This window comes from Schistocerca gregaria, chromosome 9 (assembly GCF_023897955.1).
Source record: "Schistocerca gregaria isolate iqSchGreg1 chromosome 9, iqSchGreg1.2, whole genome shotgun sequence".
Taxonomy (NCBI): domain Eukaryota; kingdom Metazoa; phylum Arthropoda; class Insecta; order Orthoptera; family Acrididae; genus Schistocerca; species Schistocerca gregaria.
The window spans coordinates 221,718,997-221,735,215 of record NC_064928.1 but is presented as its reverse complement, the minus strand read 5'-3'; the positions used below and the strand labels follow the sequence as shown (position 1 = coordinate 221,735,215).

Sequence of the window (16,219 nt, the reverse complement as noted above, 5' to 3'; positions counted from 1 at the left end):
CTTAAATGTAATCACCAGTTTAGGAGGTGGATACGCATAATGAACAGTACGGAATGAAACGCAGGGAAGAAAATTTGTGCGAAAGAGGAGTGTCTTTGAAAGAAGTAATGAAGCTTGGTGAAGTTCTACGTGCGTGGATAGGTCGCCGTCCTCCGTCGTCTCATAAATCCACCACTGCTACTAACACTAATTATTTACAACGTGAGAGGTGGCTTTGGTGCCTGCCCAACCGTTTGTTTTTCTGGTTGATAAACGGTAATACGTTAGACAGTAAATCATCCAAACTAATAATGTTGAAGGTAGGCACACGGCGTGACAACTAAGTAGTTGTAACCGCACAATCTGTGCTTAGGCATTTTACGAAATACGATAGTCTTACGTTGACGTCAAAAAACTTATCTGCAGCTGAAACTCCAGATATCGCAGCTACTTAAAAGGGCTGAAGCTCCGCTTCCCAATGTCTCCTCGCACCAGACATCGTCAGCCGAACGTCGCAGGTAAATTAAAGCACTCGTTCTGCGTTTGTTACCATGGTAAGAGCGGCGTTCAAAAAGTAGTGCAACAATTTTTTTCTCTGAAAGCAGGTCGGTCTTATTCGCGATTCCAATGCACCATATTATTCCCCACCCTTTTGGCTGGAAAACTCTACTTTTCAACATTATGTCCGCTCAGTGCGACGGCCTCACGCCATCTTACTGGCAAGGCCCGTATGCCCGCATAGCACCACTGCACTGGTCGACGCCTGGAGCCAAACGCCTCGCTGCATCAGAAACCTCCTCGACATCCACGTACTGCTTCCCGCGGCGCGCACCCTTCATTGGGCCAAACATGTGGGAGTCGGAGGGTGAGATGAGGAGGAACAATCCAATGAAGTGCGCAGTCTCGGGTGAGGCCTCGCGTTCTCATGGGTGAGGAGGTTTCCATGTTTGTGGCGAAGAAAGCGCTCAAGTCGTTTCTTCAATATCCTGAGGGTAGCGCAATACTCGCCCTAGTTGGTCGTTGCACCATGAGGGCAAACACCGCACAGAATAACCCTTCACAGTCCCACATAACTGTCACCATCACTTTACCAGCTGAGGGTGTGGTTTGAACGTTTTCTTCAGAGAAGGGACGGTGTGGAGCCAGTCCACAGATTGCCGTTTTGTTTCCAGTTCGAAGTGATGGACCCCTTTTTCAGTGCCTGTGTCGATGTTGGACCAAAAATTGTCACAGTCAGCTTGGTAACGCGCAAGCAATTCCGCGCAAATGGTCCTTCGTTGCTCTTCACGGTCTTCTACATCTATATCTATATGGATGCTCTGCAAATCACATTTAAGGGGCGTGGGGCGTGAAACGGACGACTTGAGGCAGGAGAGCCACCATAGGACATTTTAATTTCTACTGTCTATACTTTTACAAATAAATTCGTAAAACTTTGTCAGCATGACCAGAAAGGATTCGGGATTCATACTCATAGCAGAGGAAGTTCAAAAAAATAACAAAACAAACTTATTATACATGTGAAATTTCATCATTTTTTCACTTGGTATTGACTGAACTTGTTGCTGTAGGTACACTTTTCTTCATGAGTAAGAGAGATTCTTCGATGAATTTTGCACAGCACACAAACCATACTTACAGGCGTATGAAACTCTAGAATTTCCCAAATATGTTAAAAACTGAGGTAAAAATTGAGATAATTAACTAAAAAATTCGAGTTTTCTGTAAACACGATGTTTAAAACGTAACAGACCACTCATTTTTAAGTAGGTTAAATAAATTCTAGTGTTTCAAACACCTGTATGTATGGTTTGTAAACTGAGCAAAAATCATCGAGGAATCTCTCTTACTTATGAAGAAAAGTGTACCTAAACAGAAAACAGTAAGTGAAAAAATCATTAAATTTCACCTTTAACAAATATTATTTTTGTGTTTTGTACTTCCACTGCTATGACTGTGAATCCTGAATCCTTCCTGGTCATGCTGACAGAGTTTTATGAATTTATTTGTAAAAGTATAGACAGTGGAAATTAAAATGTCCTGTGGTGCCTCTCCTTCTCGAAGTCGGCCCGTTTGACGTCCTACCCCCCTTAAGCGCCTGCCAGAGGGTTCATCGAACCACCTTCACAATTCTCTATTCTTCCAATCTAGTATAGCGCGCGGTAAGAATGAACACATTTATCTTTCCGTAAGAGCTCTGATTTCCCTTATTTTATCTTGGTGATCGTTCCTCCCTATGTAAGTTGGTGTCAACAAAATATTTTCGCTTTCGAGGGGGAAAGTTGTTGATTGGAATGTCTTGAGAAGATTCCGTTGCAACGAAAAACGCCTTTTTTTTAGTGATGTGCATCCAAAATCCTGTATCATTTCAGTGATTAGACTGATTTATCGTGTAGCCGAAGTTTAACGCGTTCCTTTTAGCACTCGTGTGGATGACCTCACACTTTTCGTTATTTAAGGTCAACTGCCACTTTTCGCACCATTCCGATATTTCTTCTAAATCTTTGCAGTTCGTTTTGATCTTCTGATGACTTTATTGATCGATAAACGACAGCGTCACCTGCAAACAACTGAAGACGGCTCCTCAGGTTGTCTCCCAAATCGGTGATATAGATATGGAATAGCAAAGGACCTATAACACTACCTTGAGGAACGCCAGAAGTCGCTTCTGTTTTGGTCGATGACTTTCCATCAATTTCTACGAACTGTGACCTCTCTGTTAAAAGGCGAGTAAGCCAGAGGGTCCACACGTTTGAGCACCGCGAATGGTGGACGAGTGCGTCAGCACTACCAACGGAGGGGTCCAGTTGAGCAGCCAAGTGTTTGATTGTGATCTGTCGATCATCTCGAGGGAGATTGTCCGCACGTCCCAACACTGCAAGAGCCACAGCTGTGAGCGGCCAGCCGGGACGCGGGAAATCGGACAGGTTTCCGCACCCTTGTCGTGATGACGACAGGCACCTCGCCCAACGACTCACCGTGCTTTTCTTAACTGCCTCGTCACCGTAGCTCTTCTGCAAGCGCATATCAACATCTGCAATGCTCAGTTTTTCCGCCAAAAGAAACTCTACGACACCTCCCTACTTGGAACGAACCTGTGTTACAGACACCATTTAGGTATAGCGGCGCCACCTACCGTAATTTCATGAAACAATAGGGGTTGAAGTGGGAGTTTTCGATGGAGTCCCACAAAAAATTCCGCATTTTTTCAACTGAAATTGGCCGGGGTAAAATATGTGTTGCAGTACTTACCAAACGCCACTCGTATTTGTTACTATTGTACGCATCAAGATTATACTACGTTGATGTTGTACAGTCTGAAGACTGATTAGCGGCAGCTCTCCACGATACGCTGTCCTGTGCAAATGCTCCACCTCTGCATACCTGTTTCAACCTCAATTCATTTTAACCTGCTTACACTATCGAGTATCGACCCCCATCTACCTTCCAAACTTCTCTCCATTACCAAATAAACCATTTGGACGCAGCAGTCTCTCGTGGGTACACGAACTCGAGCTGGCGCTGTTTTGGAATACTGAAGACTACCGTGTCACTAAACGCCGGCCGCAGAGGCGCCTTCACTCACACACATACTAGCAGCAATCGTGTGGCTGGCCAGCTGCGCAGAACTGCGCTGTTTTTCAGTTCGCGTTGTTAAGACGAGGAACATACGTCTTTTTCGGCCCACAGTTGGCAATGGTTGATATTTTGGACATCCTAGTGAGGGATTCCTGTGCCAAATTCGGTCCAATTGGAGCGCTGTTGGGGGGAACCTGCCCATAACGCTCCAAACGTTCTCAAATGAGGAGAGAATCAGCTACCTTGCTGGCCAACGTAAGGTTTCGCAAGCAGGAAGACAAGCAGTGGAAACCCTCGCCATGTGCGTGCGGGCGTTACCTTGCTGAAATGTAAGTCCAGAATGGCTTGCATGATGGGCAGCCAACTGGGCGTAGATAATCGTCGACGTACCGCTGTGCCGCAATGGCGCTGAGGACGAAACCCAAAGAGGTCCTGCTGTGAAAAGAAGTGTGCACCCCCCAGACAATCATTCCTTGTCGTCAAGCCATACAGCGGGCGACTGTCATGTTGGTATCCAAACGCTTTCCGGGTCGTCTCCACAAACGTCTTCGGTCTGGAACCTCATTGGCTGGACTACATGTATCTTCAGTGATGTGCCTCGCTTCGAACTGAGCCCCAATGACCAGCAAAGACGTATCTGGAGACACCCCAGGTGGCATCTGGACACCAGCTTGACTGTCACCCGCCATATTGCCAAGATATCAGAGTGATGGCCTGGGGTGGCATTTCTTCTCACGGCAGGACCCCTTTGGTCGTCATCTGCGGCACCGTTACACCACAGCGGTACGCCGACCATATTCTACACCCCATTTTGTTGCCCTTCATGGCGAGCCATCCCGGACTTACACATCACCAAGATATGCCCGCCAGCAGATGACAACAGTTCCTAAGCTTGTGTTCATGCTTGCCAAGCCCTACCTTCGCCAAGAACGTTTCTGCGTCTCTCCTCAATTATGAACGTTTGGGGTATTACAGGCAGGACTCTTCAATTAGCTCATGATTTCGACGATCTAAAGCGTTAATTGAACAAAATTTGGCAAGATATCCCCCAGGAGGCTATCCAGCAACTCTATCGACCAATGCCAAGCCGAATAACTGCATGTATAAAGACCACATGTGTACTAAAGCGTTATTGGTTTGCTCACTTTGTCAAGCTCTTTCTCTTGAACGATTCATCCAATATTTTAGAAACTGTTTGTTTGTCTGTACATGTACATCACATCTACTGACTTCCGTCCCATTCGGATAATTATTTCGTGGTGCGTACTTTTCGTTTTGTTTTGGAATGTATTATAATGTGTTTTTAAGGAATAAATTGGTGAGGGTTAACTAGTCGCTATTCATGTGTTTCTGTACCTGAAAGACCCAGCGCCTATATAATCCTAACAGACAGATGGGAGGTCCTCAGCTGAGGACACAGAACTCGTAACCTCGAGATGTGTCCTTCAACCTATCTTTTGGTTTAGGCAAGTTGTACCCTAAGCATCTGTTCTCCCTAATTCGAATCAGTACCTCCTCGTCGATTTTCAGATCTATCCACCTACTCGTCAGCATTATTCTGTTATACGACATTTTAGAAGCTTCTATTCCTCCTTATGTTTATTTTTTGCTAGCTGACCCGGAGAACTCTGTTCCGCCTTAAAGCCAATAAATAATCATATTTTGGATGTTAAGTTCAATTTTCTATTAGGAAATACAAATAAAAAATTAAGTGTTTTAATGATGTCGGTTTAAATCCTCGTTCTTCGATACCGTCTACCCCAAATGAGGTCATTTGGAAACAACTATCGTATATTTTGGTGTTTACAAGAAAATGACGTGATTCGGGTGTTCCGCCTCAAAGCAATGAAATCAATGGCTCAGGTGGCGCAGTCAATAATGGCAGTTTCACTTTCCCACTGAGGCAGCACAATCCGTGCGTTTCTCCGGAAAACTTCAATGCGCCACAATACTCGCAAACAACATCTATCGGCCCAATGCAAACGCAAGAATGCAAGCAGTAGTCACTGGCGCGACTGCTACGGTCGCAGGTTCGAATCCTGCCTCGGGCATGGATGTGTGTGATGTCCTTAGGTTAGTTAGGTTTAAGAAGTTCTAAGTGCTAGGGGACTGATGACCGCAGATGTTAAGTCCAATAGTGCTCAGAGCCATTTGAACCAAGTAATCACTGCTGCAACCCTATCTAAACGCTGCTCAATTCAAATCATCAAATCATAAATCTCTTCTTGGGCGTCCAAAATTACCTACATGTTAATCTCCGTTGTTCGCTAGACGATTTCGCATTGGCAACCGAGACGCTTCACGGGCTGCCTCGCTTTGCTCTTGTGATTGAGAAGCTCGAAGCCGAGCCATACTAACGCCCCGCTCTTCACGGCCAATTTGTTGTTCTTCTTCAGTCCTTTCATTCGCAATGTTTTATATCCCTCTTGCATTACGGCTTTGTCGATAAATATTCGATTGTCTTGGTCGCAGCATTGTTAATGATGATTCAAAGAAAATACAAATTATTTCTTTAAATTTTATATAATGATATATACTGATACTTAACCATAGATGTTTAGCTGTCATTTGCTTTTTGTTATACCATGCCAGATGCGTTTTTGTTATTCCACGTCTTACAGCGGTCGAACGGAATAAAAGGTATCCTATGTCCGTCTCCTGGTTCTAAGCTACCTCTCCACCAATTTTCAGGCAAATCGGTCCAGCCGTTATTGAGTTATAAATAGTGTAACTAAAACGACTTTGTATATATACACTCCTGGAAATAGAAATAAGAACACCGTGAATTCATTGTCCCAGGAAAGGGAAACTTTATTGACACATTCCTGGGGTCAGATACATCACATGATCACACTGACAAAACCACAGGCACATAGAACAGGCAACAGAGCATGCACAATGTCGGCACTAGTACAGTGTATATCCACCTTTCGCAGCAATGCAGGCTGCTATTCTCCCATGGAGACGATCGTAGAGATGCTGGATGTAGTCCTGTGGAACGGCTTGCCATGCCATTTCCACCTGGCGCCTCAGTTGGACCAGCGTTCGTGCTGGACGTGCAGACCGCGTGAGACGACGCTTCATCCAGACCCAAACATGCTCAATGGGGGACAGATCCGGAGATTTTGCTGGCCAGGGGAGTTGACTTACACCTTCTAGAACACGTTGGGTGGCACGAGATACATGCGGACGTGCATTGTCCTGTTTGAACAGCAAGTTCCCTTGCCGGTCTAGGAATGGTAGAACGATGGGTTCGATGACGGTTTGGATGTACCGTGCACTATTCAGTGTCCCCTCGACGATCACCAGAGGTGTACGGCCAGTGTAGGAGATCGCTCCCCACACCATGATGCCGGGTGTTGGCCCTGTGTGCCTCGGTCGTATGCAGTCCTGATTGTGGCGCTCACCTGCACGGCGCCAAACACGCATACGACCATCATTGGCACCAAGGCAGAAGCGACTCTCATCGCTGAAGACGACACGTCTCCATTCGTCCCTCCATTCACGCCTGTCGCGACACCACTGGAGGCGGGCTGCACGATGTTGGGGCGTGAGCGGAAGACGGCCTAACGGTGTGCGGGACCGTAGCCCACCTTCATGGAGACGGTTGCGAATGGTCCTCGCCGATACCCCAGGAGCAACAGTGTCCCTAATTTGCTGGGAAGTGGCTGTGCGGTCCCTTACGGCACTGCGTAGGATCCTACGGTCTTGGCGTGCATCCGTGCGTCGCTGAGGTCCGGTCCCACGTCGACGGGCACGTGCACCTTCCGCCGACCACTGGCGACAACATCGATGTACTGTGGAGACCTCACGCCCCACGTGTTGAGCATTTCGGCGGTACGTTCACCCGGCCTCCCGCATGCCCACTATACGCCCTCACTCAAAGTCTGTCAACTGCACATACGGTTCACGTCCACGCTGTCGCGGCATGCTACCAGTGTTAAAGACTGCGATGGAGCTCCGTATGCCACGGCAAACTGGCTGACACTGACGGCGGCGGTGCACAAATGCTGCGCAGCTAGCGCCATTCGACGGCCAACACCGCGGTTCCTGGTGTGTTCGATGTGCCGTGCGTGTGATCATTGCTTGTACAGCCCTCTCGCAGTGTCCGGAGCAAGTATGGTGGGTCTGACACACCGGTGTCAATGTGTTCTTTTTTCCATTTCCAGGAGTGTATATATCACTGTCAAAATACTTCACTTATTCAGTAACTTTCTCTTGCTGTTTTCACTGTTGATTTTATGTGCTCTCTATTTTGGCTGGTGTGCAAGACTTAATGGCGTCACTGTCAAGTAGCATAGCTCGATCAAACCTGGACCATACATGTGAAGAACTGCTTCAGTATAGTATAGAAGGTAACTGAAGGAAATACACAGTGGGACGAACAGAAACGACATTTTTATTCAAAGATAGTAACTGCACCGAAGTCACCACAGTTAAAGACAATCCTCTCGACATTACAAAAGGCTTTACTTGGCCAGGGGTGGACCACAAAAATGAAGCAACTACTTGGGTAGCGGAGTACATGGAAGTTTTTTAGGCTATGCAGCAGAATGTTCACAGCACATAGTTTCGCTTGTGAGTTGGAACCAGCTTCCAATAACAAGAAGTGACTTATGATTTATTTACTGTGTACCTTTCAGTCTAAAATCTTAAATTTCTTGTACAACTGTGTTTTTAGTAGCCACAGTTTCACGTTTTATTAACTGTGTAGCGTATATTTCCACTGTCTGTTTTAAAACAGGCTTCTATTTTCGTGTCAGAAGTTAGTTTCAGGTTTAGAACTCATAAGTTGGACAGTGGCTCCCATCTAGGCAGCAGCACGTTCTTTGTAAGTCCTGTGTTTTAAATTGAAAGTTTATTCTATGGTCCTATGGCTTGAGTACAGATAGGGACTGCGATTTATGTGTTCAGATGCGAGCAGAGTTGAGGACCCTTGACTCACACCTCCAGGTGGTGCTGGCTTCGGTCGCCCAGGTTGACACCGTTCCCAACAGGCACCATTGTGGGGGGCTGGATGTGGAAATGCAAGCTACGTCCAGCACGATCCTCATGTCGCTTGGTTCTGTTGTGACCACCGCCGAATACTGCACACATTAATGATGACCACTCACCCTTGGTTGATTGGGGGGGGGGGGGGGGGTGATATTTCAAGATGAGGCAGGCAGTGAATGACTTTTTGGGGATCGAACTGAAGGACTTCTTCAGTTCGTTTGAAAAACAGGTTTCTGGGGCTGCCTTTGGCTGACAAAGATCCTGAGCCAGCTGCGGTCGCTCGACCTGTTCCAGAGAAAGCGTCTCGGCCCACAGGACACAAGCATTCACAGAGGGTAGCTTTACTGGTGTTGACAGCTGGGATGTCTAGTGTCAAGTGCATAATAGGGCCCCTCAGGTATACAGCTGCCGAGGAGACGAAGGAATCCAGCATGCACTCTGTGTGCATACTAGGATGAGTCAGAACGAGTGCTTTGGGATGCCGTGAAGAGCGCAGGGAGCTCACGTCGGTACTAATGATGTGTGTCGCTTTGGGTCATAAGATTCCTTCTGATTTCGGGCGGCTAGCTAAGAAAAGATTGCCAGTCTCATCTGAGAGACGAAGGCAGAGCTCACGACGTGTAGCGTCGTCAACACGAGTGACCTCGGGCCTCCGGCACACAGTCAAGTGGAGGCTCTGGAGAGGCTCAGTCGGTTCAGTGACCGCGAAGGCTGCTGACTCCTCAACTGCGCCGTAGGGCGGTGGTGTTTTGGGCTCCGCTTGATAGCAGGACGCGGCTACTCCAGTAGCGAGGGCTATATGAACAATACTGGGCGGTTTTATAGGCTAGAGGGTCTCGGAAAACTACGGAAAGGGCTTCAGTCTAGAAGAGAATTTATATTAAAACCTAAAAACAAGTGCCATATTTAACCACGCTTACTAGTAGTCTAACTGAATTTATGCGAAATACAGCTGTACGATCTTATAGAGGACGCGCGCATCCATCGCAAAGACGATGAACAAGATCTATCAAATTTTTATATCTATATAAGATCGTTGTTTTACATTTTATAGCTAGTTTGACAACGCATGAACCTGTGTTCACTGTATGGCGCCTTTAGGTATCAACTACATGTATTTCGCATAAATTCAGTTAGACTACTAATAAGCGTGGTTAAATGTGGCACTTACTTTTAGGTTCTAATATAAATTTTCTTTTGTATTGTTTTAGCAACTGAAGATGGTAACGTATGGCCGAAATCGCTTATGGCTGTGTCATAAACATGTGATTGTGTCTATAAATAAACAAAAAAATTTTACAAGAGAATCAATCACGCACTCCATAGGCAAAATGTCGTTTTTTCCCAAAGTCTAGAAGGGTGCAGGGCGAACAGAGGAAAGGAGGCTTGGAAACACCTGGCCACCATCATAACATGACAAAAGCTAAGCTCTAGATTACTGATTCAAACCGGGAACGAAGGAACTTTCATACGCAGCGAAAGTACAAAAGCACATGTGTTAAGATAGTGGGCAAGTGCTTAACCGTCTTAGTACCGTAAAATATACATTGACCAAACTATTCGTACCGTCAATGACAGATGTGTTTCACATCATCACCATACGCGATTATTACAACCTGACAAATCGGCAGTGGCTGAGCACTGTCTTAAGGAGGGACCTTCACTGAAGAGGCAAGGAAAGTGGTACACCTGCCTAACATCCTGCAGGGCCTCTTCCCCCCCCCTCCCAGCACGCAGAAGTGCCACAACACAACGTGGCATGGACTCGACTAATGTCTTAAGTAGTGCTGGAGGGAACTGACACCATGAATCCTGCAGGGTTGTCTATAAATCCGTAAGGGTACGAGACAGTGGGGATCTCTTCTGAACCGCACGTTGCAAGGCATCCCAGATATGCTCAACAATGTTCATGTCTACAGAGATACGTGGCCACCGGAAGTGTTTAAACAGAAGAGTGTTCATGGAGACTCTGAAGCAATTCTGCCCATGTGGGGTGTCCTCTTGTCGTGCTGGAATTGCTCAAGTCCGTCAGAATGCACAATGGGCATGAATGGACGCACGTGATCTGACAGGATGCTTATGTACGTACCACCTGTCAGAGTCCTATCTAAACCTATCACGGGCCCCATATCACTCCAATTGCACACCCCCATCCCATTACAGAGCTTCGACCAGCTAGAACAGTGTAACATCTCGGTCCAGTTTACAGTGATAAAAGCTATAGAAGGAATAATTTAAAATTAAGAATAGAAATTTTAGAGGGGAAAATAGTGTAGAATCAGCGGTAATTGCAGATCAAAATTATAGTATATCAGCAAGTAGTTTAAAGTCTAAGTACAGCAAAGCCACGGAATCTCCGTCATGGAGAAGACAGTGACGTTAAACTCTTCTGATGAAAAACCTATAAAAAGGCCTGACCGTCATTATTGCCACCATTTTGCCTTGATTGTTTCGTTAAAGGGCGGGGAATTATCGTGTTAGGATTCACGATAAACTGTCAGAATATTACGGAGATTGAAAGTGATGTAGTGTACGATCTCTGACTGTTGGTAGCAACTGAGTATTAAGGGGATTTTAGGACTTTAGTGCTAGACTGGAACTTTACGGACTGAAATTACCCGCTGATACGAGTGAATTCGGAGTAATGTGTGGACTTTTGAAAGTGTCGTGTGCCGTTAGTTGCGAATCTCGACATGGCGTGAATATCGGCTTTTGCTGACTATTGAGGTTCCTCCAGGCTAGGAACCTTTTAAATAGACCATCATCCATCACCTTCTTAATCCTTGAATATAGTGCGAAAGTGAAATACAAGAGTGTTGTACTTACGTGGTACAAATCAGCGAAGTTTTTACGAAACCAAAGCTATTGAGCAGTCATCACCATCTAGCGGAAAGCGTAGGCATTAACTAACACGCTAACTGAAGTGAACGTTTACGTGTTTTACGGACTGCTTAATATGAACTTTTGTGACTCTTTCACGTCCCACTCCGAAAGGTGGCGCAGGCTGACTTAATCAGAAATGGGGAGAGTTTTAGCCGAGAAAATTACAAAATAAAAGCGATATTTGCAAGACTCGTAGTAATAGCAAAACACCAGGCCCGCACGTCATCCGAGAGTCGTCGCTGTCACGTCGGGAAGTGAAGCCGGAAAACCTACCGACGATGCGTATCTACGAGCAGATTCGACGTGTTGTAGCTAAAAAGGGAACCACAAGAGAGTTGGGGATTCTTCAACAGTCCCCTGCTGACATGCAGGACCCACGGATTCGTGAGGTTGTCTCTCTTACACGTCCATCCGCTCGACGCAATTTGAAACGAAACTCGTCTGACCAGGCAACGAGTTTGCTCTTTCCAACAGTACGTCGTCACGCACGTATCTAAAATAATATAATAGTTATGAGTTTTTTAATCGGACGATTCTCTTTTATGCACTCTGTGTATCGTCTGTTGCCTGTTTTCATGTTATTTAATTGTACTGTGTTTGGTTCTGACGCCTGCAGCGATGCTGACGCTGTGGGTGATACTCTCGGCCGCCATGCTGCTGACGTGCGAGGCTGAGCACGAATGCGGGCCCAACGTGGTGCCGCTGTCGACGGTTCCCGGGAAACCCTGCAGACTCCGCGTCACCAAGGGTAAGTCAGCCACGCGCTCGTCTAACAGCTATCTGTCTCGCAGCTACCGCCGTAAGCTACTACGTAGCGAATTTTGTCACATCGAGCTGGCAACGTGTTTTTGTAGCGATGCTGTTAACCTCACTTTGGCAAGCCAAATATTGTGATGCTGGATTCTTTATGCTATCACTTTGATGAAGATGATGATGATGATTGGTTTGTGGGACGTTCAACTGCGTGGTCATCAGCGCCCATACAAATTCCCAATCTTTTCATTGCCGAGTCTCGTCACTTTCTATAATGGTGATGAAATGTTGAGGACAACACAAACCCCCAGAAAAATCCCCGACTCGGCTGGGAATCGAACCTGGGACATCACGATCCAGAGGCGCAACGCTAGCTACTAGACTACGAGCTGCGGACCTATCACTTTGAGAATTTCATTTACAAAAACTACATTTACTTACTGGTAACACTGCGGCTACCGGTGGTGAACAGAAATTTGGAAAAAAAACAAGAACACAACACAGTGCAATGTCTAATAAGGTCTAGGAAGTCAGATGGCATTCAAATTAGGTTCCAGTCGTCTCGGAATCAATAAACAAGTTCGAGACTGTTAGGCCACGGTCGATGTACAAAAGTGTCCCCTAAGGTTTCCCCTCCGGCTGTGGAAGACATCTTCAGAGGTAAATACGGATAAATCTTTCGTAGCGCAGCGGCTTTACCAAAAGGGTGATGACGAAATAAAATTCACCAAGACGAGTGACATCTCGAAAACATCGCACTATAATCCACATATCCATAGAAAGATAAGCAGGGATGGCTAGAGGACAAATGTAAGGATGTAGAGGCTTGTCTCACCAGGTTCAAGATAGATACTGCCTACAGGGAAATTAAAGAGACCTTTGGAGATAAGAGAACCACTTGTATGAACATCAAGAGCTCAGATGGAAACGCACTTCCAAGCAAAGAAGGGAAAGCAGAAAGGTGGGAGGAGTATATAGAGGTTCTATAGAAGGGCGATGTACTTGAGGACAATATTATGCAAATGGAAGAGGATGTAGATGAAGATGAAGTGGGAGATATGATACTGTGTGAAGAGTTTGACAGAGCACTGAAAGACCTGAGGCGAAACAAGGCCCCAGGAGTAGACAACATTCCATTAGAACTACTGACAGCCTTGGGAGAGCCAGTCCTGACAAAACTCTACCATCTGGTGAGCAAGATATATGAGACAGGCGAAACACCCTCAGACTTCAAGAAGAATATAATAATTCCAATCCCAAAAAAAGCACGTGTTGGCAGATGTGAAAATTACCGAACTATCAGTTCAATAAGTCACAGCTGCAAAATACTAACGCGAATAATTAACAGACGAATGGAAAAACTAGTAGAAGCCGACCTCAGGGAAAATCAGTTTGGATTCCGTAGAAATATTGGAACACGTGAGGCAATACTGACCCAACGACTTATCTTAGAAGCTAGATTAAGGAAAGACAAACCTACGTTCCTAGCATTTGTAGACTTAGGGAAAGCATTTGACAATGTTGACTGGAATACTCTCTTTCAAATTCTGAAGGTTGCAGGGGTAAAATACAGGGAGCGAATGGCTATTTACAATTTGTACAGAAACCAGATGGCAGTTATAAGAGTCGAGGACATCAAAGGCAAGCAGTGGTTCGGAAGGGAGTGAGACAGGGTTGTAGCCTCTCCCCGATGTTATTCAATCCGTAGAGGGAGACCAAGAGATGAATACACTAAGCAGACTGAAAAGGATGTAGGCTGCAGTAGGTACTGGGAGATGAATAAACTTGCACAGGATAGAGTACCATGGAGAGCTGCATCAAACCAGTCTCAGGACTGAAGACCATAACAAAAACATGCACAGAAAGGCTACTCGAATCTGTGGACACCGTAATAATTTTAACAGAAAAGAGGAAGGTATTAAATCAGACAAAATTTGAATGTCAACATTGCAACATAAGAATGACGACAGATTACTTTCAGTCGAGAATGTTGGCAATACCAGCGATAACCTCGTAGCTAACGTCACGTGATAGACTGTCGTGCCCTCTGCGCTGCGCATATAATCGGCGCTCTTTCGGGTTCTCGTTGCAGTTAGCCATTTTACCTCTGAAGATGTCTCCCGCAGTCGGAGAGGAAACATTAGGAGAAAGCTTTGTACGTCGATCCGGACCTGACAGCCCGGAATTCTTACGTGATGTCAGCAGCAGCCGTGTAAGCTTACATTGTGTGATACACAAGATGAATGACCTAAAACATGAACCGCAAATATTACCGAAGCGGAAAGTTCTATTGATTGGCAGACAGGGGCTCGTATTGTTATCCAATAAACACATTGTAATGACACTCATAAAGTGCATTTTTGTTAAAACATACTCTTTTTTAAATGGGACAGGGCCTATTGACACTAACTAATTAAAAGTTGGGTAAATTAGAATCTCAGTGGTGTTTTGTTGCACTATTCTAGTGCAAGTCGTTTGCGAGATACCGTACTTGGAAAGGTTCTCACACCGACACTTGTACGGCGCTAAGTCAATTATTATCTGCAAAGTAGTTATACAATTTTATTGAAATCAAATAGGAAACTTACAAGAACATCTTTTTCGACACAGTCTCCTTGCGTTTCAACACACTCGGTCCATCGTTGTACAAGCTTCCTGATGCCCTCAGAAGAGAAAGTTCTTGGGTGAGCTGCGAGCCAGGATTGCACCACTTCTTTCACTGCTTCGCCAGAGGCAAATCGACGGCACCTTAATGCCTGTTTGAGTGGACCAAACAAGTGACAGTCAGAAGGGGCAAGATCGGAACAACATGGAAGATGATCCAGTACTTGAATTTTGAGTTTCTGGAGCGTTTCTACAGTGTGGGCAGCAGTACGCGCACAGAGCCCGCATGTCGCGGTCGTGCGGCAGCGTTCTCGCTTCCCGCGCCCGGGTTCGATTCCCGCCGGGGTCACGGATTTTCTCTGCCTCGTGATGGCTGGGTGTTGTGTGATGTCCTTAGGTTAGTTACGTTTGAGGAGTTCTAAGTTCTAGGGGACTGATGACCTAAGACGTTAAGTCCCGTAATGCTCGGAGCCATTTGATTTTTGTAAGAAGTTGTCCCCTTCGTTACCGTAGCGATCCAATTGTTTTTGCCAGATATCCAAGCACGGTTGTTTATCCAACTGTGTGAGTTGTTTTGGGACCCATCTTCCACAAATTTTATGAAATCCGTCTGTTGTGGACGATACCGTAGGCAGAACCGTGACTAATTTGCAGACGATGTGCCACTTCGTCAATAGTTAATCGTCTGTCTAAGAGAATCATTTCACGTGAATGCTCAATGGTTTCTTCATTCGTGTCGGTAAACGGTCGTCCGGCTCCTTCATCGTGTGTAACACTTGTGGGACCATTTCGGCATTTTTCAGTCCATTCGTAGACACTCCGTTGTGGCAAAACACTGTTCCCGTAGTGTACCGAAAGTCTTCGATCAATTTCGTCCCCTGATACGCCTTCCGACCACAAGAAAACGGTTCACTGAACGTTGCTCTTCTTTCCTGCCGCCGGCCGCGGTGGTCTCGCGGTTCTAGGCGCTCAGTCCGGAACCGCGGGACTGCTACGTTCGCAGGTTCGAATCCTGCCTCGGGCATGGATGTGTGGGATGTCATTAGGTTAGTTAGGTTTAATTAGTTCTAAGTTCTAGGGGATTGATGACCACAGATGTTAAATCCCATAGTGCTCAGAGCCAACCTTTCCTGCCAATAGACAGCGGAGCAGCCATGATCAACAGCAGGACTGCGATAGCAAAACTAACCTCGCAGCTTGAAAATTGCAAAGATATAACAACAAACAAGCAAAGCATGCGTCATCAACGTAAAACGACAGTACTACCAATATAAACAATAATATAACTAAATTGAGCATACTAATTAACTTACCCTCCTTCAGTACTGTGGTAACATACACTAAAAAAACAACATAAGAGCGTACGCTAGTTATGTGGATTCTGACCAGTAACGAGACAACTGAGCATCACAGATTGTGTTCAAAA

At 45.8% G+C, this 16,219-nt stretch overlaps 1 protein-coding gene across 1 annotated transcript in view; it reads left to right on the top strand.

Moving 5' to 3' along the window:
- Positions 1-469: 469 nt before the first annotated feature.
- The window catches only part of LOC126292016 (peroxidase-like), a 607,040-nt gene continuing 591,290 nt past the window's right edge, over positions 470-16,219 (top strand). Inside the window, exons 1-2 of the mRNA XM_049985808.1 lie at positions 470-497; positions 12,053-12,184. Of these exons, the coding sequence (XP_049841765.1) occupies positions 12,055-12,184 (130 nt within the window). The 5' untranslated portion in view covers positions 470-497; positions 12,053-12,054. The remainder of the gene's footprint in view (positions 498-12,052; positions 12,185-16,219) is intronic.